General features: G+C 44.7%; 1 protein-coding gene across 20 annotated transcripts in view; it reads right to left on the bottom strand.

Moving 5' to 3' along the window:
- Positions 1-24,527, bottom strand: part of LOC112214179 (protein phosphatase 1 regulatory subunit 12A-like) — a 62,153-nt gene that overhangs the window by 21,355 nt on the left and 16,271 nt on the right. For 16 of the 20 annotated variants that reach the window (XM_024372754.2, XM_024372753.2, XM_024372752.2 and 13 more), the window contains exons 2-13: positions 21,216-21,346; positions 16,258-16,376; positions 8,480-8,639; positions 7,664-7,808; positions 7,452-7,526; positions 7,116-7,207; positions 6,546-6,706; positions 5,850-5,983; positions 2,546-2,653; positions 1,448-1,711; positions 962-1,053; positions 401-520 (exon numbers count right to left, since the gene is read on the bottom strand). In XM_024372754.2, the coding sequence (XP_024228522.2) occupies positions 401-520; positions 962-1,053; positions 1,448-1,711; positions 2,546-2,653; positions 5,850-5,983; positions 6,546-6,706; positions 7,116-7,207; positions 7,452-7,526; positions 7,664-7,808; positions 8,480-8,639; positions 16,258-16,376; positions 21,216-21,346 (1,601 nt within the window). The remainder of the gene's footprint in view (positions 1-400; positions 521-961; positions 1,054-1,447; positions 1,712-2,545; positions 2,654-5,849; positions 5,984-6,545; positions 6,707-7,115; positions 7,208-7,451; positions 7,527-7,663; positions 7,809-8,479; positions 8,640-16,257; positions 16,377-21,215; positions 21,347-24,527) is intronic. The other 4 variants (XM_024372743.2, XM_024372756.2, XM_024372751.2 and 1 more) reach the window with 4 other exon arrangements.

A 24,527-nucleotide genomic window follows, 5' to 3' on the forward strand; every position in this document is an offset into this window, starting at 1 on the left:
TTGGTCCATGTCTTGGTTTCTTGAGCCATAGTGATGGATTCTAGATTATGTTGTTTTGGAACCTTGCAGGCTGTAAGAGCGTGACAATGGCAGATTGTAATGTAAAACCTGACAGGACTAGTACAGTCATGCAGGAGACTGTGGCATTTGTGACAGAGGCGTTGGACTGACTTGCACAGCTTTTCTCAGTAGATGTTTGCATGTACATGCACTGCTTTCAAATGGGACATTAGCATTGAGCAAAACTACTAAGAGTGAACTAAAAAGTGTAACTGGAAATGTCCACAACATTATTAGTAAGTCCAGAACTGGTACTGAATGAATGGATGCGCTGATCTGGTGTAGTGAGTCAGTCACGTTGAGGACCCTGAGGGGTAGCATATAGTGAAGCGTGGCAAACCTGCGCTGATAGCTGGGTGTTGTTCGATTGGTGGAAGCGCTTCCTTCACTGTTCTTCAGCTCATCGTCCCAGCGTCTCCTGGTGTAGGAGCCGCTACGTACCAGACTAGCAGCAGAGTCCCTGGGATTGGAACCACACACACTACAATAGCACCCAGGGATCCACAATATACAGGCAAGGACCAGCAGCCATGTGCTACAACAAGTCAACACTGGATAAATCCTAAAATGTGTCTAAAATGTAAAATCAGTAATGACTAACAAAGTATCAATGACCGATACATGTAACATATTTGAGATATTGTCATGATGCTGGTCAAATGTGAACCGTGAGAATATTATTTTCCAGTAACTAATTCCTACACGTCATAGAAATATGTATGAGCCCACTTTCTAAATCTGTAGATTTTTCATTGTAAACTGAAGTACTCAGAGGCAGCAGAGCAGCTACATAAAGACAACATGCAGTGCTGCTTTGGGCCTGTAACACACAGCAGTGAACAGCAGGTGGTGCTCCTGTCTATGCACTTTTCCCTACGGAGGGACCACGCTGGCACTTCACCTGTTCTCCTTCTCGTCAATGTCTGATGTACTGGCCAGTCTCCTGGGGATGGTGGGGGCAACGTAGGCAAGTCTGGTACCTTTGTCTTTTTCCTGCACATGAAACATTAGGAGATCAAGCAAATGGCTCAAAACAAACTACATCTAACATTCTTCACACATTGTCCCCCAGCCAACAAACCAGCCTCCGTCGACGGTGGATTTCAACTTCACGCAAATTTAAGACAGTCTGGAACGGTGATACGGTTATATGTCCATCAACTTCATCTTAATATACACACACTTCAATGTGTTCAAAGCAGCTGGACATATAACATTTGATGACATCTGTTTCAAATCATATCAGCACTATTGACTAGGCTAGACAGGGACACATTGTTATAGTAGGGGCACTGAGTGGGTCCTATAGGGACCTACAGTAAGTATATGATATCGGGTCAGCACTAATGCCTGGGTGAGACAGCGTGGTGTTAAGTTAGCTACTGACCTTCTCTTTGTCCTTGTTGTCCAGGGAGGAGGAGAGGCGGGGGCTGGAGGCCGAGCGCATCACCCCGGCCGTGTCCTTCTCCTTCTGGGCCTCCTTAGTGGCCGTGATCTCCGCCAGCGCCCCGTAGCTGCCCGTCTTCCTCAGACCCAGGCGCCACGACGCCGGGGACTCGTCCGATTTCTTAGTCTTGTCATCCTCCTGTTTATCTTTAGGGGAGACCTCTTTAGGGGAGACCTTACCGGCAGGGGACACCTGCTGGGCCACCTGGGGGAGAGAGGAGAGGGGTTAGTGGTTAGCCGTTAACAAAGACACGTTAATTAGGGTTTTTTTATACAGAGAGCAGACGAAGGCAGCAATCCGGGGTTTAGTTTTCTGGGGTGAAGAACACAGAGCAGTCCAGAGGTTAATCAAGAGGTCAAAAAGCAAAGGAGTTTGTGTGGAATGAATCTGCAGAGGATACGGTCTGATCTATGGCAGCACTTGATAACGTGTCATTTAAGGGGGATGTTTGAGTAGGGGCGCATGTTGGGGGGGGGGTGTCTGGAGACATGCTCGAGACAACACGTGACTTGCACCCCTAGAAATAATATAACCACATCTAGGTCGACTGCTCCCTCGAAAAAGAGACCTTGGTCTCAATGGGACTCCCTGCTAAAATAAAGGTAAAATAAATAAACGCTGGTACTAGACTTTTGACTGAGGGACAGAGTACAGACAACTTAATCTTAGCAGTAGTGGCAGGCCTAGAATCAGACACTAAAGAGACTAAACACTGTTCACTGAAATTCCAGTTAGTGATTAAGTCCTCACACAAGCCTTGGGAACATGGTTACACTGCACACATAATGGCTACAGAAACATCAAATAGACCACACTAGTTGGAGCACATGAGCCACAGACACACAGAAAGCATTATAGGACAGTGTGTTTGAAGACCCATGCAGAAAATAAAATGTTTTGGCAGGGGGGGCTGTCACTATGTTAGCAAGAGTGTTGACTGGATGGGCTATTGAAGTCAGGTGATTAGGCAAGTTGTCATTTGGTAGGCGGTAACAAGGGCAGGGTAACTAATAACTCTGGAACACACCAATGCCTCACCATGGGTTTTTTGGGCACAAGAGAAATGCCAGTTTTGCGCAAGCCTTGACGCCACAATGCAGGACAGCTTGGCTCCGCCACAGGCATGAGGGCAGTAATATAATCAGACTAAAGCCAATCAAGACAAGAGCCATGATGAGAGAGGGGCGGACAGAGAAACAGAGTAGAGAGAGAGAAGCAGCAAAGATACAGTTCCTAGCACAGAGAGACAGAGATATATTTTAAGGCCTGACCACACCAAACAATGTCTGACAAGGGGGTCAATCGCTTCTATTGGTTGAGTGAGTGACAGCTCTCGCAGGACACAAGAGGCATTTTGAAAAGACAATCCTAGTCTCAAAGCGGACATTGTTAATTGTTTTGGTCACTCTCGTTAGACAGAAGACATTGTGTTGTGTGTGCGCTAGGCATTAAAGCAGGAGGGGAATAAGAGCATTTCTACAACAGAGATAACAGGAAATATGGATAACTGGAAATATGGATAACTGGGATAGTGATGGGTATATTTCATAGTCTGGACTTCAGCTTGAATGCAGAGTCCTCCACAAAGAAAATGCAATCAGATGGGAGGATATCCAACGGGAGAAATTTCCTTGGGCACATAACATCAACTTGAAGGGAAAACGTGACCGTTTCAAAAAATATTGGACTTCAACAAAACGTAAAAATAGTAGTAGTATAGACCAGGTAGTTTGTAGCAGGTATTTTTCTAGTTTAATGATACTGTGCCAGTGGTGTTGACATTTAAAGTAAGAGTAGTTTGTAGTATCATTAGGATAATGTTGCGCATGTCCATTGCCTCAGTTCTTATGAGGGAATAAAGCAGAAGTGCCCTCTAAAGAGTAACAGGCCTGCACTGAGAGACAGTATATGGACGGAGGTCACTGAGTACATTGTCAGCTCCAACGCCACATCTGCACTGCAGAGGGCAGCAGACAAAGGGAAACTGGGGGTCATTTTTGAAATAAATTCCCATCCTCATGGTGTCTTGTAATAATCAACACTGCTAAAATATTTGACTGATGACCTTACCTGTGTCCTTCCAGGGGTCAACAGTGTGCCATTAACAATGTCGAGCAAAGCTACCCACCCCCATGTACAACCATTGCTATGCCCTCAGACAACCCATCAAACAAGCAAAGCGTTAATACAGGATTCAGATTGAATCGTACTACACCGGCTGACACTCGTCGGATGTGGCAGGGCTTGAAAACTATTACGGACTACAAAGGGAAACCCAGATGCGAGGTGCCCAGTGACGTGAGCCTACCAGACAACCTAAATGCCTTTTCTGCTCGCTTTGAGGCAAGCAACACTGAAGCATGCCCGAGAGCACCAGCTGTTCTGGATGACTGTGTGATAACGCTCTCGGTTGTCGATGTGAACAAAAACAGGTCAACATTCACAAACCCGCTGGGCCAGACAGATTACCCGGACGTGTACTCAAAGCATGCACAGACCAACTGTCAAGTGTCTTCACTGACATTTTCAACCTCTGACTGAGTCTGTAGTACCTACATGTTTCAAGCAGACCACCAAAGTCCCTGTGACCAAGGAAGCAAAGGTAACCTGCCTAAATGATTACCGCCCCGTGGCACTCATGTTGGTAGCCATGAAGTGCTTTGAAAGGTTGGTCATGGCTCACATCAACAGCATCCTCCCAGACACCCTAGACCCACTCCAATTTGCATACCGCCCCAACAGATGACGCAATCTCAATCACACTCCACACCACCCTTCCTCACCTGGACAAAAGGAACACCTATGTGAGAATGCTGTTCATTGACTACAGCTCAGCATTCAACACCATAGTGCCCACGAAGCTCATCACTAAGCTAAGGACCCTGGGCCTAAACACCTCCCTCTGCAACTGGATCCTGGACTTCCTGACGGGCCACCCCCAGGTGATAAGAGTAGGCAACAACACGTCTGCTACACTGATCCTTACCAATGGGGCCCCTCAGGGGTACTTAGTACACTCCTGTATTCCCTGTTCACCCACGACTCCATGGCAAAACACAACTCCAACACTTTCATTAAGTTTCCTGACGACACAAGTGGTAGGCCTGATCACCGACAACGATGAGACAGCGTATAGGGAGGTCAGAGAACTGACAGTGTGGTGCCAAGACAACAACCTCTCCCGCAATGTGCAAGACAAAGCAGCTGATCGTGGACCACAGGAAAATAAGGGCCAAACAGGCCCCCATTAACATCGCCGGGGCTGTAGTTGAGCGGGTCGAGAGTTTCAAGTTCCTTGGTGTCCACATTACCAACAAACTATCATGGTCCAAACATACCAAGACAGTCGTGAAGAGGGCATGACAAAACCTTTTCCCCTCAGGAGACTGAAAAGATTCGGCATGGGTCCTCAGATCCTCAAAAAGTTCAAAAGTTCAGCTGCACCATGGAGAGCATCCTGCCTGGTATGGAAACTGCTCAGCATCTGACCATAAGGCGTAACAGAGGGTCGTGAAAATAGCCCTGTACATCACTGGGGCCAAGCTTCCTGCCATCCAGGACCTATATAATAAGCGGTGCCAGAGACTCCAGTCACCAAAGTTATAAACTGTTCTCTCTGCTACCGTACGGCAAGCGGTACCGGAAGGCAAAGTCTAGGACCAAAAGGCTCCTCAACAGCTTCTACCCCCAAGCCATTAGAGTGCTGAACAATTCATAGAAGTCTACACGTGTCGCGGTAAAGTCTACACGTGTCGCGGTAAAGTCTACACGTGTCGCATTCGGCGCATATGGCAAATAAAGTTTGATTTGAAGACCAGAGCTCCTGTTCTTCAACTAATCGTAACTCTCACGCCCCCTGGGCCTCTGACATTTGTTTTGGTTCACAGTATACCGCAGGAGGCGACAACACCTACCCAAGTGTTGTACTCTTCATGTGACCGGCAACAAATCCCAGGTAACCCCCTTTATGTAAACCCTGTGTAACTTGAGCCAAGCGTGAAGCGCGGGTTTGTGTTAAAGCTTTAACTAAACAGACATTGAATTATATTGATCTGTATACCGGTGAGGCGTTGCGCTGGCTCATTTCAGGGCCTTGCGTAAACTGAGCTCAGGCGTAGCTATGTATCCCGGTTTACAGGTTACATCTTAACGCATCAGCGGTTAAACCTTCCTTTTAGGTTCTATAATTAACAAACTTCTGGGACACGGAACCACTTGGTCAGTCATGTGACTCCAGAAAGAGTTCTTCAGTAGAGGGAGCTGTAAAGGCGTGATAAACTCTGCAGAAGAGGCTGACGATGACTAGTGGAGGACTTCAGTGGACCTATCCACCAGGCCGTACCTTCTTGACAGGCGAGGTGAGAGTCACCTGGTTAGTGGGGCTGGTTGGGGAGGTGGACACTGTAACGCTGGTCGGCGTTGGCACCACAGCAGTGCCGTTACTGTTGCTCACAGGGACAGGCGTCTTGCTCTTGTCTGGAGGGGAGGAAGAGAGGGGCTAGTATGAGTTACTGATGTATAAAAACTGGTTTATACTTCATCTAACCACATGCCTGTAGACCATTAAAATGCATCAAGCGTTTCTTGGCAAAAAAGATAATAAAAACGATACTCAGGAAGACTGTCGTCTGCAGACCGTCATTGCAACTGTTGTTTGTAAGATATGGTCTGATTAGCTGTCTTTTAGACACAGCTTTTTAGTACTAAAATAATTTTTAAATGGATGGGTTTGTTAGTGTTAAAATAGAGCAGGAATGCTTTTTTGACCATATTTTGTTGATGTAATGCAGACTGTCACTTTTGTGTTTATACTTTTTCATAAAGATGCACGACCATAGGTGATGTCACAGACAAGTGTTTATGATGTCATTGCAACAAGTATGTACAGACACGGTTCCAAAGAGTACATCTACGACACACTACAACATTTACAAATCAGTTCAACTAATGTAGACAGTCTAAGGTCTTCTTCAGAAACCAGGTCAAGGTTTAGAAACACCCCGCCTGCCATTGTACCATTACAGTAGGTTGAACGTACCGGCTTCAGTCTCAGACTCAGAGTCTTCCTCCTCTTCCTCCTCGCTGGAGCAGCTGGACTCCTGGTCCTTCTTGCCCTCCTCTTCCTCGTCCACCTTCTCCGGTTCCAGGGTCTCGATGCGCGGGGCGGGCTTCTCGGGCTCCAAGAGGAGGGTCTCTTTGCTGGAACACACAATGTTTGGTACTTTCAGTCTGCATGGATTCCTTATTATTAAACTACAAAGATATGTGCACCATTTCAGAGCAACACCCATAAACCTCCATATTATCAGGGTGCCTCAATTACTTAGAGATACTTTCAATGTACTGAATACTTAAGTTCATGTTTTAACTCTATATACCGGGAGTACAGAGTCAATGTGCAGTGGGCACCGGTTAGTCGAGGTAATATGTACAAGTAGGTAGAATTATTAGCGTGACTATGCATAGATAACAGAGTGAAGCAGCAGTGTTAAAGAGGCGGTGGGCGACCTACCCTGCGGTTAATTCATGAAAGACAATCCATTACATGACTAATTCACTGAGTGACTACCTAATGTCACCCCATTTCCCCCCCAACCAGGACATTTACCTCTTAAGGGATTTTAGATTTTGATTGTTGTCCCCGGTGGTCGTCGTCTCTATCAAGGGAGACTTCTTAACATCCTTCTTTTCACTATTGAGCTGCAACGGGAGAAAAACATTAAATGATTGAAGGCAGTAAGCACCCTAACGCTATAAATGTAAAAGATTTTAAAACATTTTTTAGACAAAGTCTGATTTGATCAAGGGCCTCTGCTATGCTTACACCTGCAAGGCATATACCAGTGACTCTGTTTCACTTTTAAAGCTTTCAATAACAGGTTATGCAGTTCATCCAGGCTCAAATGAAAGCGCTTATGTAAGCATTAGCCACACACTGGCTTACCAGATTCTGCTTTTTCTGTAATTCCTCTAAGTAGCCAAGGACATCTTCATCTGCAACATCAAAAGCAGTCTGACCCTGAGGAGGAAGCACACAATTCTCAGAACTAGTGTTATGAGAAGAGCACATATGCTCTTCTCAGAACATACTCCATATTCAACTGAACCTTAGAGGGTATGGATAGAGGATGGAGACTCCGTAGAAGTACTACCCACCACTTTATTGATAAGGTCCATGTCACACAGGTTCTCCACCAGTATCTTGCAGGCCTCCTCTTTGCCCCAATGTGAAGCAGCGTGGAGCGGGGTCCAGCCGTCAAAGTCTTTAATATTTACATCATACCCTGCTTGGATTAAAAGCCTGGTGGGCGCAGGGGGGGGGGACAAAAATAGTGTTTGAGATTTAGCTAATCTTGTTCTTTTGGATTTGGGGCTGCAACCTAATCTTATCAGTCGTTGCCAGTGTCCAGGCTTTTGTTACTGTGCCAGCATTATGGCTGCATTTCGTATTAGTTCGGCAAAAACAGAACCCAAAGACACAAATAAACCAAAAAGTATTCCATCAACTATTTGCATAAGTACAACTACATTCGTGCAAAAGGTTTAAGAACCCTATTTCAGTCAATAAACGTCTTGCAGGACAGGAAAAATGTTGACCTCTGAGTATCTGGTCCTCAACATGGTAGATGTTAGTGTTAGCCAACTATGGCAGTGGAGTGTGTGGGAGACTTCGTTGGCTGCATTCCCAGGAGCAGATGGACAGGGTGCTGCAGTCCCTCCCTTAGGCAGTCTGTCTGTACTGACAGGCCAGAGATTGGCTCTTGATAACCACTGACACAGTAATGAAGTAAATTCCCACAAGGGACATGGCTATAAGCAGAATCCACTTAACAAATATTTAACGACAACATGTAAGTGGAAATCTCTTTTAAATCAGCATTAATAAAAGGTGATAAGTCTATAATATAAAGGAATCCAACGATGGGCTACGACTTGTTAGAGGTAAAGGCGAGGTAAGGAGTCTGGACTTACTTTAAAACCTCAGCGTATCCCTTGGCGGCGGCCACGTGGAGTGCGGTCCCCCCGGACTTGGCGTGTCGGACGTCGTTGATGGTTCCGCTGTTGAGCCACTGCCGGGCGTCCCTCAGCATGATCCGCTCCTCTTCCTTCCTGGCCGCCTCGATGTCCACGCCTGGTGAGGGCGAAGTGTAACGGTGACCACTGTTAGTCTGGCCTCAGTGGATTAACTGCTACTTAAGAGGCATGTCCCTATAAACACTGGAGATTATCTAGGCTACAAAAGAGCAGTAGAAGGCAGAAACTGTTAGGAAATAAATGCTGCCTGTCTGCCATTCAACCCCAGGGAACTAACATCACAATATTACAGAAGCGATTCAAAGACAAAAATGGAACCTGGCCTTAAGTGAATGAGTTGAAGGCTCACACTCAAATGGGGAACTACAGTCCAGAGTTTCATTTGAAACTAACAATGGATGAAAAGTCAATGAGTCTGATACCCTTTACACAGCAGAAATCTGACCTGGAATATTACACAACAGGCTAAATGTCCCTATGGTTTAAACAGTGTTGTAAGCGAGCTATGGACATTTGACATACTTTGTATGGCGAGGTGTCAAAATCCAAGCAGTGTAGGCATGTCGTTTAAGCAAATAATCCACTTGTGGTTGAGCAAAGTGAGTGGGAGCAAAGCTAGCACTCTTTTCCATAGACTAGAGGCCTCTGACCTCTGACAAATTGCTTATTTCAATATTTTGTCCATGTTATCACTGCTCTGGGACTGATAGCAAACATAGTAAGTTTTCCATGTGGGTCAGTATGTCTAAGGTATGGGCCGGCATTATACAGGATACAGGCTGTTGCAGGAACAGGCGTGTACTGTCTTGCCGGCACTCGACTGGAACCCGAGATGGCTGAAATTTGGAGCAACTGGTGAAGGCGTGTCTGACTACTCAGCTGTGAGTTGATATGCTCATTGTTTATGTAGTTGAGCACTAAGTGCTCTGGGGTGGAAGCCAACAACACTTCAGCTGATCCTATAGGTTTTGGGCTTCTCGTATGATGCACAATCATCCCTCAGCTCCTGGAAAAACGGCTGGACTTTCTTTTTCTATCCATTCATGAAATTACTTTATTTGTCCATTCATGAGAAAGTAAAGCAGCATTAAAAAATAAAAAATTGACTAAGATCGAACATAAGGTCCAGGAATAGTTGATTTTATTCAAAAACAGATTGACAGTTAAATCAGCGCTGGTTCAGTGCCTTGTTAACACTACCTGTCATTGTTGATGAGATTACAGAGTTGAAGTGTGACTAATTAAAAAGGACAAAAGAAGATTCCAACTGTCTGACAGTGTGTTAGGCTGGATGGACAGGGAGCAGTTTACTCCAGCCAGAGGTTCTGGCCTGGCGCCAGCGGAGGAGAACAAGGGACGTAGATCTGTTAGCTAGGGGACCTTGGCAAAAATTCCTGCACAAATTCACTGACAGAACGCCGCTTGTCTGCATGCTGCGTTTCAATCGTGGGAAGACATTAAGACTCGGAAAATGGTCTGAAACCAACTCCTGGCTGCCCAAGAACAAATCCTGCTGCACAGTCCATCTAGTTTGGTTTTACTTTCATATTGTGCATTAAGAGTTAATGGTTATGACAAAAATACTTCTAGCTAAACTATAAGCCTTTGCATTGAGTTTCCCATCCCTTTCATCAACAACACCTTGGGTCACTAGGACATCTGGCTGCATGGAATAAACAAGCTCCATTTGAAAGGGGGATGGGTGTGGCTCCACGAGTCAAATCCCTGACTCACTGCACAAATGAATGGTCCAATGAAACAGATTTTTCCAATACAGAAGTGAATCAATGGGTTCAGGCTGGTCTTGGGGGCAGATGGCACCATGGCTGCAGTGTTCCGCAATGCTTTGCCCTTTAGTCCAGTCCATGTGATGCCATTACAGTGTAATACACAATGCCCTGCTGTCATAATGGATCTCAATTAGTCCTTTATTCTGCTGGGCTGCCGCGCATGCAGCCTGTGGAACGGGTGGACTGTGGTACAAAAGGTGAGATGTCCACAACCTCACAGATGCATGTTTTACAAATGCACCAGCAAGGCAGGGGAACTATTAGTCAAGGCATTATCAAAATTACTATCCCTGCAGTAATTGTCCTGTATAAATGTTTATTGCATCTGTTACAATAGGGCCCATCGCTTACTAGAGAGCAGGGAATTTAAGGAGTAGCCTGTACTGGTTCTAGAAAAAAGCCTGGGAGACTAATAGATCCTAAGTAGGACCACAAAACAGCAGCCTGGTGGAGGAACTGGACACATTCAAAGCTGCTTTTTCAAGAGAAAATTGCACCTTCTACAGGGACGCTGAGAAAATAGAGAAAAGCCAGTAGACCAGAAAACTGACTGGATGAGGACTGAATCACTCTCCCTCCCTCCCCCTCTCTCAAAGCTAGGCCTACATATGGTCTGGTAAAGCCAAAACGGAAAATATCCCAAAGAATCTGACCTGGGGCAAACATGAGAATCCTATGAGGAAATTCGCCTGGACCTCTGAGGATGAGATAACACAGGACTAAATTCAGTGGAGGGAAAACCTGCTGACTAGCCAAAACTAAATTACCACAAGACATTGATCAGAGACAGCCCTTATGGGCAGTTATAGAGGTAGTGGGCGGGGGCCTAGTCACCTAATGTCTGGGAGGCAGAGGGGATCTGAAGGTGGAGCCAGCTGTGCGGGAATGATGGTGGCTCCTTAACGAGTTTAACCCCATGATTAAGGTATCTCTTTAGAGAGGAGACCATGAGACAGGAAGAGAAAAACCACATTAAGCATACAGAGGGAGCTGCACAACACTGTTACATAACTGTACCTTACTGAACACAGAACAGAGAGCTGCTCTAGCCATTATTGTGGTAAGGTCAAGAACAATGCGCATGAATTCATTCCCTACGTGGGGTTACATCTAACAGCCTGAGCATTCCACTCATGCTGCAACTCCGCTGCAAACTAATTGCCAGTGTAACTGCCCATCGACCCCAAAAAATTATGTGGCATCACTGATCAGATACAGCCAGGAGGGAGAAACACTTTGCATATTAAAAAGGCCCGCAGTAGAGGTCGACCGATTATGATTTTTCAACGCCGATGCCGATTGGAGGACCCAAAAAAAGACGATACAGATTAATCGGCCGATTTGTATTTATTTGTAATAATGACTATTACAACACTGAATGAACACTTATTTTAACTTAATATAATACATCAATAAAAATCTATTTAGCCTCAAATAAATAAACATGTTCAATTTGTTTTAAATAATGCAAATAAAGTGTTGGAGAAGAAAGTAAAAGTGCAATATGTGCCATGTAAGAAAGCTAACGTTTAAGTTCCTTGCTCAGAACATATGAAAGCTGGTGGTTCCTTTTAACATGAGACTTCAATATTCCAAGGTAAGAAGTTTTAGGTTGTAGTTATTATAGGAAGTATAGGACTATTTCTCTCTATACCATTTGTATTTCATTAACCTTTGACTATTGGATGTTCTTATAGGCACTTTAGTATTGCCAGTGTAACAGTACAGCTTCCATCCCTCTCCTCGCTCCTACCTGGGCTCGAATCAGGAACACATTGAAAGCCACCCTCAAAGCAGCATTACCCATGCAGAGCAAGGGGAACAACCACACCAAGTCTCAGAGCGAATGACGTTGGAAACGCTATTAGCGCGCACCCAGCTAACCATTTCACATCGGTTACACCAGCCTAATCTCGGGAGATGATAGGCTTGAAGTCAAACAGCTGCTGGCAAACGCACAAAAGTGCTGTTTGAATGAATGCTTACGAGCCTGCTGGTGCCAACCACCACTCAGGCAGGCTGCTCTATCAAATCATAGACTTAGTTATAACATGATAACACACAGAAATAATAGCCTTAGGTCATTAATATGGTTGAATCCGGAAACAAGACATTTATTCTTTCAGTGAAATACAGAACCGTTCCATATTTTGTCTAACGGGTGGCATCCATAAGTCTAAATATTGCTGTTACATTGCACAACCTTCAATGTTATGTCATAATTACGTAACATTCGGGCAAATTAGGCGGCCCAAACTGTTGCATATACACTGACTCTGCGTGCAATGAACGCAAGAGAAATTACACAATTTCGCCTGGTTAATATTGGCTGCTAACCTGGGTTTCTTTTAGCTAAATATGCAGGTTTAAAAATATATACTTCTGTGTATTGATTTTAAGAAAGGCATTGATGTTTACGGTTAGGTACACATTGGGGCAACGATACGCACCGCATCGATTATATGCAACGCAGGACACGCTAGATAAACTAGTAATATCAACCATGTGAAGTTAACTAGTGATTATGATTGATTGATTGATTTTTATAAAGGTAAGTTTAATGCTAGCTAGCAACTTACCTTGGCTGCATTTGCGTAACATGCAGGCTCCTCGTGGAGTGCAATGAGAGGCAGGTGGTTAGAGCGTTGGACTAGTTAACTGTAAGGTTGCAAGATTGAATCCCTGAGCTGACAAGGTACAAATCTGTCGTTCTGCCCCTGAACAAGGCAGTTAACCCACCGTTCCTAGGCAGTCATTGAAAATAAGAATGCGTTCTTAACTGACTTGCCTAGTTAAAAAGGTGAATTACATACACACTTATATATAAATATATGATATATATAAATCGGCGTCCAAAAATACCGATTTCCGATTGTTATAAAAACGTGAAATCGGCCCTAATTAATCGGCCATTCCGATTAATCGGTCAACCTCCAAAATGCAGTGGTGTGCAACATTGTGATGCTGCAGGCAGGGGTTTATGTGTCTGTCAGTAAGGGATCTTGGGAACTGGCCTACTGATGCCCCGCTTCAAAGCCGCAGACTGCGTATCCATCAAGCCCGGAAAACGAAGGCTGAAAGCTGCAGTCAGCCGTGAGATGTGCGGGGCTCCTGTGGGATAAGCCGCCGCCTCCGTTATATAATACTCTTAAGTAGCGTAGCATGCTAACAAACAGCAGGAGAGGTCATAACTGCTGAATGAATTCTGCACATTCAGCCCTTAGGACTGGAGTGTTAAAAGGATAGGGCTCTGACCACCTCAGCCAAGCCCTGCTCCAGGTCCCTCCACTGCTGCCTTCACCTCATACCCAGACCTGGATCATGTTACTGGGTCTAGTCTGGTTCTACTTAAGGCTGGGCTGTATAGCATATTTTACTACATGCCATTATTGCAGAATGAACCGGTTTGGGTTTGTACTTTACCTACTATAAAGGCTATTTGAATGTTTGGTTTGTTAAAATGTGATATGCTGTGTGTAACGTCCATTTTTATAGTTTATACGCTACTTGAGTCATCCCCCTCAATGCCACTTTCCACACAGACCTAGCCCAGCCCACTGTCACTCAAGGAGCACTTTGTTGTTGCTTGACCATGAGACACATAGCCAGAGTGAATTTACGAACGCGCCCTATCAACTCCGATGTGCCAAAGTTCAGAATAACTGATGAACTTACGAACGCTCAATAACCGTTGAATATGTCCGGAATCAGTAAACATCGGAAAAAAACGTAATTAAATTGTTAGTCACCAATACTCTGGGTAACATGAAACCAGCTCTACTTGGACAAGTAAAAAGGTTGACTGAGGTGTTCTCATTCATGTCTGGAATTAACTAGCAAGCTAACTAACTTTAGCCAGTTAGCTTAGGCACTTGACTGCCATTGTAATGTCAGAACGCTCAGATCAACCCTACTCCTCAGCCAGAGCATCCAGTGTGCGCTCGAAACGCTCTGAATTTACGAAATGGACAAATCTGACAACGCTCTGAATTTACGAACGCCCAGAGCACTCTGGCACTCAAATTCATTTACGAACACACCCTTAAAGTTAAGTATGCATGGTCAATGCAGCAAATGCAACAATGTTGACGAAAACAATGTTTCTACTTTGCCTTTTAATATAAATCCACAAGCGTTCAATAATTTGTGTTTCTTACATCTGCAAACAGCTAGTTTGTCTTTTCACATTTCAGCTAAAATCATGTTTACCGCTAATGCTAATCACTAGTTAGCTAGCTTGCTAATAAAATGTACTGGGTCAGAGCAAACATAGCTAGTTAATACAGCCTGGTGTAGGCCTAAATCACCCTGTTTGTGCAACAGTATGTTCTAAATCAGAGGTATAGGCAAAGAATGAATGTTGGCTACATGAAGAAACATTTAATGTAGCCAAAGATTATAGGGTAACCTAGGAAACACTGACCATCACTTTGGTTCCTACCCTGTCAACTCCACTCATTGTCATGGCAAACACTTCAAAATGCCCACTATTATTTATATTCTAACTATAGAATTAGAATAATTATTCTATTTCCATGAATCCAACAGTTTACCAAAGTGTGATCTAAATCACAAGTCAAATCGCAGTTGCAACATTTGTTTACAAATAGAAGGCCTAGTTTTTTTGCCCATATCGTACAGCCCTTGTGGCAGTGGGGAAATTCTCAAATGAGAGCAGGAAATGCAGAAATTGGTGAAAGTGTAGGATTTCGTTTTTAGGTTGAAGAACAGTATAAAACAGAATGGAGAAAGACCCATTGAAATCACTTAGAATGTATGTGTTGCCACTATAGGGTCACACACTACCCATAAAGCAAAAGTAGAACTTTAATTCAAAAACATCAGCATAAAAAAATGACAGTGATGTGATATTTTGGCATATCGCCCAGCCCTAGTTCTACTCGTCTACACCTCAGGGGAGGAGCAACCTAAGCAGACAAGGGTGCAAATAACAGAGGGGGTGTCTGACAAGCTAAGCTGCTACCTAACTTCTAATTATGGCTGGTGGCTAGCATGGCTAACAATGTAAACAGTGCAAAGGTGTCCAGCCACACTTAGTGGATTTGAAGAGAGCTGCATTTGGAATGGTTACTAGGTGCAGGAGAGCGCCACAATCTGCCGATAACGTAGCGGCATCACGAGCAGAGGAATGGTTCATCCCCGGGGCCTTTAGCATGTCTGAACAAGGCCTCCCACCGGAGGGGACGGGTAAACGTCATATCAAGAACACACAGGGTCAAAAATAGAAAAACCCTTCCATCCAGTTTAGAATCATCACAAAGAGAAACCCAGAGTTTAAGTGGATCGCATTAATCTCCATTATGTAACTTCTCCGAGGCAAAGTGTCGCAGCTGCTGGGACTGGGTGTCACTTTATTTCATAAATACTTTGACACAGTACACACGTTATACCTGGACATCATGTACGTAAACATGGTATTGGGTGAAGTAGTGAAGGGGGAGTTAGACCAGTGAGCTTGTTGGCCGTGGAGGCTGCAGTGCTATTGAACCAAGCTGAGTGCACGCCACTGGAGACCTGCCAAGACCTGCCTGATATGAACGGAGGCCACAGCTGCCTAGATGTATGTGCCACGATCCATTTCACACACACCAACTCTCCTCCCTTAACTGTCTATTTGGAGAGGCAGTGCATAACTGCCTGGTCTATAGCAAACACAATGATGCTAGCAAAGTAGCAGCACTCAGGTCATTAAAAAGTCATCTATTTTGAAAACATAATGAAAAACATTCCCATTGTCGTTTCAGGCACTTCCCTTCCAATTACAGATGTGAAAAGCCCAATTAATGCTATGCTTGGTGGACAATGTTTGACTGGCAATGGTTCAAATGAAAGCAGAAGTGAAAGTTGTTGACTAGCAGGTCAGTGTGGGGCAGACAGTGAGTCAGTGCTGCGGTCCGTCTGTACCTTGTCGGTTGATCTCATTCTTCAGGAGCTCCTCCATGGCCTCCTCCTCAGCGATGTCCAGTGGTGTCTCCCCCTCACTGTTCACCACCCCCACACTGGCTCCCTGGCCAATCAGATACCTGCACAAACACACACACTTACTTAGGACAGGTAAATAGTAGTCCAAATAGTATTAGTAACATTCAGTAGTAGTAAATTAAACTCTTCACTGACTCATTATGTATGGATCAAGTTTCTTATTTAACCCAGGTGAATACAGGTTCAATCAGAATGCCTAGGAAATCATGTCCATCTCATTATATGTATTCCAATGTATTAGGCCTATATAAAGCTACTGCTTTAGGCCTATGAAAAGTTTGAAAACAAAAATGGCACAAATTCTAGCAAGACACATTTATGAGGATTGGAAAATAGATGCATTTACCAATTACCATAACGGTCAATAATGTGTTCCCTTCACCTGCAGGGAAACAGTCAAGTGAATATATTATAAAAACTTATACGTCATAACCGGGGATTCAGTTAGGAAAATGTGGTGCCAGACATTTGACCGGCAGAGTTTAAATTTAGTGGACGGTGCGCCAAATGACAGAAATCAAGTAGATTATGGTAATTAATATTAACAGAACATACAAGACGAGGACCAACAATGTGTGGTCTTTCTTACCGAATTCTGATTCGCACTTCAAATAATAATCCACATTTACTTTCTCGGCCAACAAGACGAGTGACAAACAGCAAAATCACTAACCTTTGACAATCTACTATCCCCCATAGTAGAAAAAAAGACATTCTACTGGCCAGCTTGTCGAGAAAGAAATAGCTTATTTCAAACAGACTGGGATGATAGATCACACCTTCATACAACCAAAAGGTCTAGGCTACATTTTTTTTTTATTACGTTAAAAGGCAAAGCGAGATGCATCAGAACGTTTTGCTTAAAAATGTTGATAAACTTATTTCCTCACATTATAAAGCACAGCAACACCCACAACGCATTGGGCTATAAGCAAATGTTCATTCCGTAATACAATTATCGCGAAAACACCATTGTCAAAAGCGCACCGCACATGCTAGCGGTTTAAAGTGAATAGGGCTGTCTAACAAAGCAACAAACAAAAAAAAAGTCTGTCCGAGAGTTGTCTGTTCTTTTGACCAATTGATAGGTCGAAATGTACTTTCCCCTAGTGTTTTAATAAAATCAACTATATGCACTGATCTTGTCTGATGTGTTAAGCTTGATTAAATAATTAAGACAAATGACTAGAGGGAGTCGGACCGCAATCGATTTGATTGTGCCGAGCCTGGCTCGTCCTTCCTGCTGCAACGACCACCACAGAACATCAGTGTGTATCGTGCTGTAACCATATACATTTTCAGTAGCACATCTTAGTCTGATGGACTGTGCAACCCAAGGCTTCCACAATGGATCAGTCAACTCAGACAGGTGTCTTGTACACCATTATTTATTTATTATTAGCTACTGCTCGACTAAAATCTGTCGACCAACAGCCTATCGACCAGTCAACTAAATGGGGTCAGCCCTAAATGTGACAGATGAAAATATCAGTTAAACATTTAGAAAGAGGGGAGAGTTAATATGCAACAACTAGCATGGGTTGCTAATATGACTAGGACTGTTCCTTTGGCTACTAGACAATGAAAGAAATGTCATAAAATAATAATTGGCTCCACAGATATGGTCTGCGTTTGGCTAGGCTACTTTGAAGTAAAATGGTCAGGTTTCAAACAATTAAGTATATGTTCTTCACATGCATACTGCCTCCAGATCATTGCAAAAGTGGTGTGACGTGCTGTTGCCTATGCATTTGCTGTTTGAGATGCTGTAGCAGCAGATCTTGCACTGTCTGACAGATTTTCCATCAGTCTTTAGGCTTCATGTCCATCAATGAAGGCTAAAAAGCATTATTTCGCAATTTTATTCATCGGCTTATTCATTTATTTACTTGCATTTTAAAATTGTCCGAAAGCCAGCTATTACCGACCAATGGAAACCCTGGTCACAACCCACTGGTAGCAGAAATCCCAGACCTTGGGGAAGGCTAGGCACATATCCCTCCACTGACCTAACCACCTGAGTTTAATGCTGTACTCCTCCACCCAATGGTCTTCATGCTGCATCCCTCCGTTGACCTAACCACCTAAGGGAGGAAGGTGTAAATCTAGATATCTTGATATCAAGTTGCACCCATTGGTGCGTGGCCGTTTTTCTCGTTCGGGATAACAGTGGTTCACATTGACGGGGCTGAAGTGGAGCGTAATTATGACATAACATTGAAGGTTGTACAATGTAACAAGAATATTTAGACTTAGGGATGCCACCCGTTAGATAAAATACCGAACAGTTCCGTATTTCACTGAAGTAAACGTCTTGTTTTCGAAATTATAGTTTCCGGATTCTACCATATTTATGACCAAAGGCTCGTATTTCTGTGTGTTACGTTATAATTAAGTCTATTTGATATTTGATAGAGCAGTCTGACAGCGGTGGTAGGTAGCAGCAGGCTCGTAAGCATTCATTCAAACAGCACTTGTGCATTTTGCCAGCAGCTCTTCGCAAGCACAGCGCTGTTTATGACTTCAAGCCTATCAGCCTAATGGCTGGTGTAACCGATGTGAAATGGCTAGCTAGTTAGCGGGGTGGGCACTAATAGCGTTTCAAACGTCACTCGCTCTGAGACTTGGTGTGGTTGTTCCTCTTGCTCTGCATGGGTAACGCTGCTTCGAGGGTGGCTGTTGTCAATGTGTTTCTGGTTCGAGCCCAGGTAGGGTCGAGGAGAGGGACAGAAGCTATACTGTTACACTGGCAATACTAAAGTGCCTATAGGAACATCCAATAGTCAAAGGTTAATGAAATACAAATGGTAGAGAGAGAAATAGCCCTATACATACTATATTAACTACAACCTAAAACCCCTTACCTTGGAATATTGAAGTCTCATGTGAAAAGGAACCAAATTTCATATGTTCTCATGTTCTGAGCAAGGAACTCAAACGTTAGCACATATTGCACTTTTACTTCTCCAACACTGTTTGCATTATTTACACCAAATTGAACATTTTTCTTTATTTGAGGCCAAATCTATTTTTATTGATGTATAAGTTAAAATAAGTGTTCATTCAGTATCGTTGTAATTGTCATTATTACAACTAAATAAGGCTTGTTTTGGTCCTCCAATAAATTGCTATTAGCGTTGAAAAATCAGTCAGTCGACCTCTAATCCACATCACCAACTTAACTATCATTGTCCAAACACACCAAAACAGTCGTGAAGAGGGCACGACAAGACCTTTTCCCAATCAGGAGACTGAAAAGGTTTGGCATGGGTCCGCAGATCATCCTAATCGGTTGCATCACTGCCTGGTATGGCAACCTCTCGGCATCTGAACGTAAGGAACTACAGAGGGTAGTGCGTACGGCCCAGTAAATCACTGGGGCCACGCTTCCTGCCAGCCAGGACATGTACACTAGGCGGTGTCAGAGGAAGGCCCCAAAAATATTGTCAAAGACTCCAGTCACCCAAGTCATAGACTGTTCTCTCTGCTACCACACGGCAAGTGGTACCGGAGCACCAAGTCTAGGTCCAAAAGGCTTCTTAGAAGCGTCTACCCTACCGCTAAGGCATAAGACTGCTGAACAATTAATCAAATGGCCACCTGGACCATTTACATTACATTGAACAGTTCAAATGAGCAAAATGAAACGACAGTCCATTACTTTAACCTCTACGGGATCAGCAGAGGGACAATAAGTTACTCCCCACTGTATGAAAATGATTTAACTGAACATTTGACAGCTTTAACTTATTTGTCGTAGGGGTGAGAGGGAAGTGTAAAGGACATCACAAGGCAGCTCTTGGAATTACAACAACCAATTGCAGCTGATGAAACACCATAAAAGGCTAAATTTCAGTCAATTAATAACCTTGGTAGCATAGGATACTTTTACTCTAACTTGGGCAGCAGGACTGCACAGGGTGTGATAACGCTCATGCCAGGCTCCTGTAATATAATACAGAGAAGTAAAACAGGTCACAGCACAATGAGTGCAAGTGGGCTCCTTCAGCTCTCAGCCTGTTTAAAATGTCTACTGATATCTCCCTCCTTGCTGGCCCGGTTTCTGTCCCTTTTAAAAAGCCTTCTTACCTCAAAAAGACAATGAAAGGAAAGACTGGAAGCAACTGGAGTAATGACCGATGCCGGTGGTTACCCCCCGATTTCTCTATAGTGATTACATCACAAGGAACTTGTGCGAGGTTGTTGGGGCCATCTGATAGGCGGTTGCCAACATCAACATGTAATCATGCACCTTGGAGAAACAGACCATTGAAAAAACTGACCCCCTGAAAATTGTAGGCAGGTCTGAATGAATTGATTAGCATTACATTTCAGTCTAAGATAATTGAACAGAAAGCGTTAATTGGATGACCAAAATGATCTATACAGGATGGGGTAATGGATGTTCCACAAATGTAAAGGCATTCGCACAAGTACGTGTTCAACCAGCCATAAGCCTCAGGGAATAGCCTTGTAACATTTGGCGATGCAAAATAAACACTAAATAAAAACTAACCATTGATTCTTGATGTGCCTGTGAGTCATTGCCTCCATTGTAAAAAAAAAAAAATTTTTTAAAGGGTTTGCTCAAGGTGAATTACCTGGCTAGCCATACACGTCGCTGCGGCCAAACTGACGTTTCTTATCCACAATGAATGTATACTATCATGTATGTAGCGATGAGAGCAGCAGAATTTAATTCAGGACGAGTCATCAGGCAATGTGAAAGGGCTGGTACATAATGGGGTTATCCCAATGCAGTAATGTGTGTGTGTGGAGGGGTAAGAGACCAGCCATTGCCCTAGAGGTCCATAACAGCCTCCAGCTGGACCCTCGCCACGTCAGCCATGACATCTCTCTGGCCCAGCAGCTGTACTTACTCTGCTATGTCCATGTATCCACAGGAGGCTGCGGCGTGGAGGGGGATCCAGCCCTCATTGTCGGGCTGGTTGATGGCAGCCCCATGTTCCACCAGGAACGTCACCATGTCCACGTTGTCATCTATGCATGCCTGAAGGAGGGCGGGAGAGAGAAATAGTAAGTACGTTAGAAAAGTCAAACATTTAACACGAAGATACTTCAGCGCGACGACCCCCGAAAGGAGAAAAACCGCGAGCTTTCAGAGACATGCAGGTAGGCTTATGTTCGTGTGTGATACCTTCCTCAGAGTGTCAGGAACCAGCTAGCAGCACCTGTGTGTGTACACCCGGTTGACCCCGCTGACAGGTAGTGGTGTCAGTAGGAGCTGGCTCACGTCCCGTTTTAAAAAGAGGAGCCTCATTTCTCCAGAAAATTATTGGGGAATGTTGGCGGGGGGGTAACATGGCCAAAATGCCAGGACATACCGAGGTGTCTGGAATACCTCAGTGCGTACCATTGCTGTTGGAATGGGGGAAAATTGGGTGTTCTCTGACAGCTCATATGCAAGTTCAGCTCATATGCAAGTTTCACTCCTCTTTTGGGCTGTCCCATTCATCGGCTGTACCTATGGATTTATGTGCCGCTCTAGACAGCATGACCGATACGTCACTCCAGTCAAATGTGGTTAGACAGAAAAGACCATGGAGTTACCCAAAACACACTCGCCATTATACCCTGGACTCCATAGTGTTTAGTCCAAGAATAGGCTAATCCGTTGCATCCTAGGAACAAGAAACCGGTAAGTCAGAAATTCAAAAGGAGCTTTCTTTTCCTTCAAATACACATGCCAGGACTTGATCGAGGCAAAGAGCAAACCTGAGAAGGGAAAACATTAGACCTAAGCAACGACACTACAACATGGCTGTAAAGACTAATCTGCTAATTTTAGGTTGCATCCAAAGACAAACCATAACAGCACAATAAATGACATGTGGGAGTGAGCCAGCAACTGTGTGCATATACTAGCTGGGGCGTTCCCTGCCTAGAGGCAAAAGGGATGACAAGGGCCAACTATAGTTGTAGTAGAGAGACAGAGAGAAAGGAGAGTGAGAGCGCTGTAGGGAGTTCAGACTGTGTTCAGAGGAATAGGGGCTGCTGGGCTAGCTCCAGAGCGACCTCAGTGACGACCTAGGGGTTAAAATGTCACTCGCTTCAAAGCCAGCCAGATAACAAGGCGACTGTCAAAGAAACAAAGGCAGGCTGGGCAAAACATTGTACACAGAAATGACAGGATTAAAACTGGACAAAATTAGTTAAACAACCTTTCACTTCTGATGGCAACAGTTTCAGATCTCAGTAAGTGGATTGACTGAAAGGCCCCCCCTACTCGCATTTCGACTGAAAGGCCCCCCCTACTCGCATTTCGACTGAATGAGTACTACTGCTAAACGTTACTCTGGGATCCCTTTTCGGACCCAGGACTTGGAGTTGAAATCCCTGCTTTGCATTCCATAACCTTGATCCCTTGATAACTTTCCGACCTTGAAGCTTCCCCCTTCCTAAAAGCTGCCTAATGTTTCGCACTCTCTCCTCGGGCTGCTATGACGGCAAAAGCAGTGAGGGGAAGAAAAAAAAAATATATATATATATATTTTTTTTTAAACACACCGGACTCACGTTTGCGTCACACAGCTATCTGGCTGGAATCATTGTCCAAATTTGGTCGGTTTACAGCATTGTACATGGCCAGATCTGGAGAAGAGTCTGCGTGGGGGTTGTGTGTATTACCATCTTCACGGGTACCGGAAATCATCAAGTCTCCCTCATGGGGACATTTCCCATGTGTGTGTGTGTAAGACGTGGCCGTAGGATAGAAGCTGTTCAGGCAGCTGCTTAGAAGAGTGTATCCAGGTGCGTTTCCACCTTTCACTCACTGGCTGGCTGGGCTCGTCTGACTTCGCTGCAGGGTGGACAGAGAGACGGCGCGCCACTGAGCGCAATCCACGCAGCTGCTCACAACCACACTCTGGCTGAGTGACAAGATGACGTTATGTCCGTCTGTCAAGAGTTCAGTCACCTCTGTCAAATTCCCTTAGAATCACACACATTGTAGTCATTCTTGATAAGAGAGAGTGTCTGCTAAATGCTGAAACCAAAATAATGTAGCTAAATGTAGATGGTATACAAACAGCTAGACCGGTGTTCTGCACCGTCTGAAGACTCATACCTGCAGGTGACTGATAATAGGCATTTAAGGTAGTAACGATTTAGGTCAGTTGATTTGTGTACAACTCTTCACCATTTCCCCCTCTGTCGTGTCTGACTGCTCCCATACCCCTTAAGGAGAACTCACTGCCGGTTCCTGCTGCTCCCCTACAGGAGGTCCAGCCCACCGGCTGCAGGAGCCCAACAATGTAATCCCTTAATGGCTGTAATTGTTTGTAGCCGACAGGTGCCAGAGTTACTGCCAACATCGCAGGAATGAGTAGCATGGCAGCCAGGGGGACAGGACGAGGGGGACAGCCAGGGGGACAGGACGAGGAGGACAGAAAATAAAATTTTAAAAAGATGGTGAGTGTCATCCTTTGGCAGAGCTGTGGGGAAACTGGCAGAACTGTCTGCACCACTGTCACCGCTCAGAGACAGAGTGGGGCAGCCAGGCATCGCTCAGTGGCCTGCGAGAGACACCCACTGACACAGGAGGGACACTACCACTGTTTAAAGTGTGTGTGGGGGGGCATTCCTTGACCAATAGAGGAGCTGCTGAGAAATGCAACGGGAGCCATACTGGGAATGGGTTGAACCAGCTTTTTACTGACGGGGGATTTCAGCAGCGTTTCGGTGGTTAAAGCCGAACAAGGCAGACAAAGCCATCTCTATTTGATGGCTAAACACACTATGGGGAGAGAGATGGAGCTAATCTGACTATTAATGTAGGTAATAACAGGAGACATTGTGAGTAAAGCCCACCTCACACCTAGCTGACCGACAGGCCTGTTCTGCACACAAAGACAATACTAGCCTTTTCAGCAGTGATGTCAAGATTGACATTTGTCAATAAAACTAGTGAACGCACCGGTTTTGTCAAATTGTTTTACATTGTGAGGCTAACTATAAAGGGATGGATCACCCCTAGCCCTGAAACCAGGGCTGCCTCCCTCCCCACGCCGTCACTGCAGATGAGAACTCCAAAGTCAGGGCAAGGCCTGGCAAGCAGTACGCGCCGGGAAAAATGGCATCCCATCTCAGCAAACTGCACCTTGGCACGTCCCCCTCCGGCCTAGGTGAAATTCCTCCCCACACACACGAGAGAGAGAGAGAGAGGGGGGAGA

Source organism: Oncorhynchus tshawytscha, linkage group LG15, assembly GCF_018296145.1.
Source record: "Oncorhynchus tshawytscha isolate Ot180627B linkage group LG15, Otsh_v2.0, whole genome shotgun sequence".
In the NCBI taxonomy this organism is placed as follows: domain Eukaryota; kingdom Metazoa; phylum Chordata; class Actinopteri; order Salmoniformes; family Salmonidae; genus Oncorhynchus; species Oncorhynchus tshawytscha.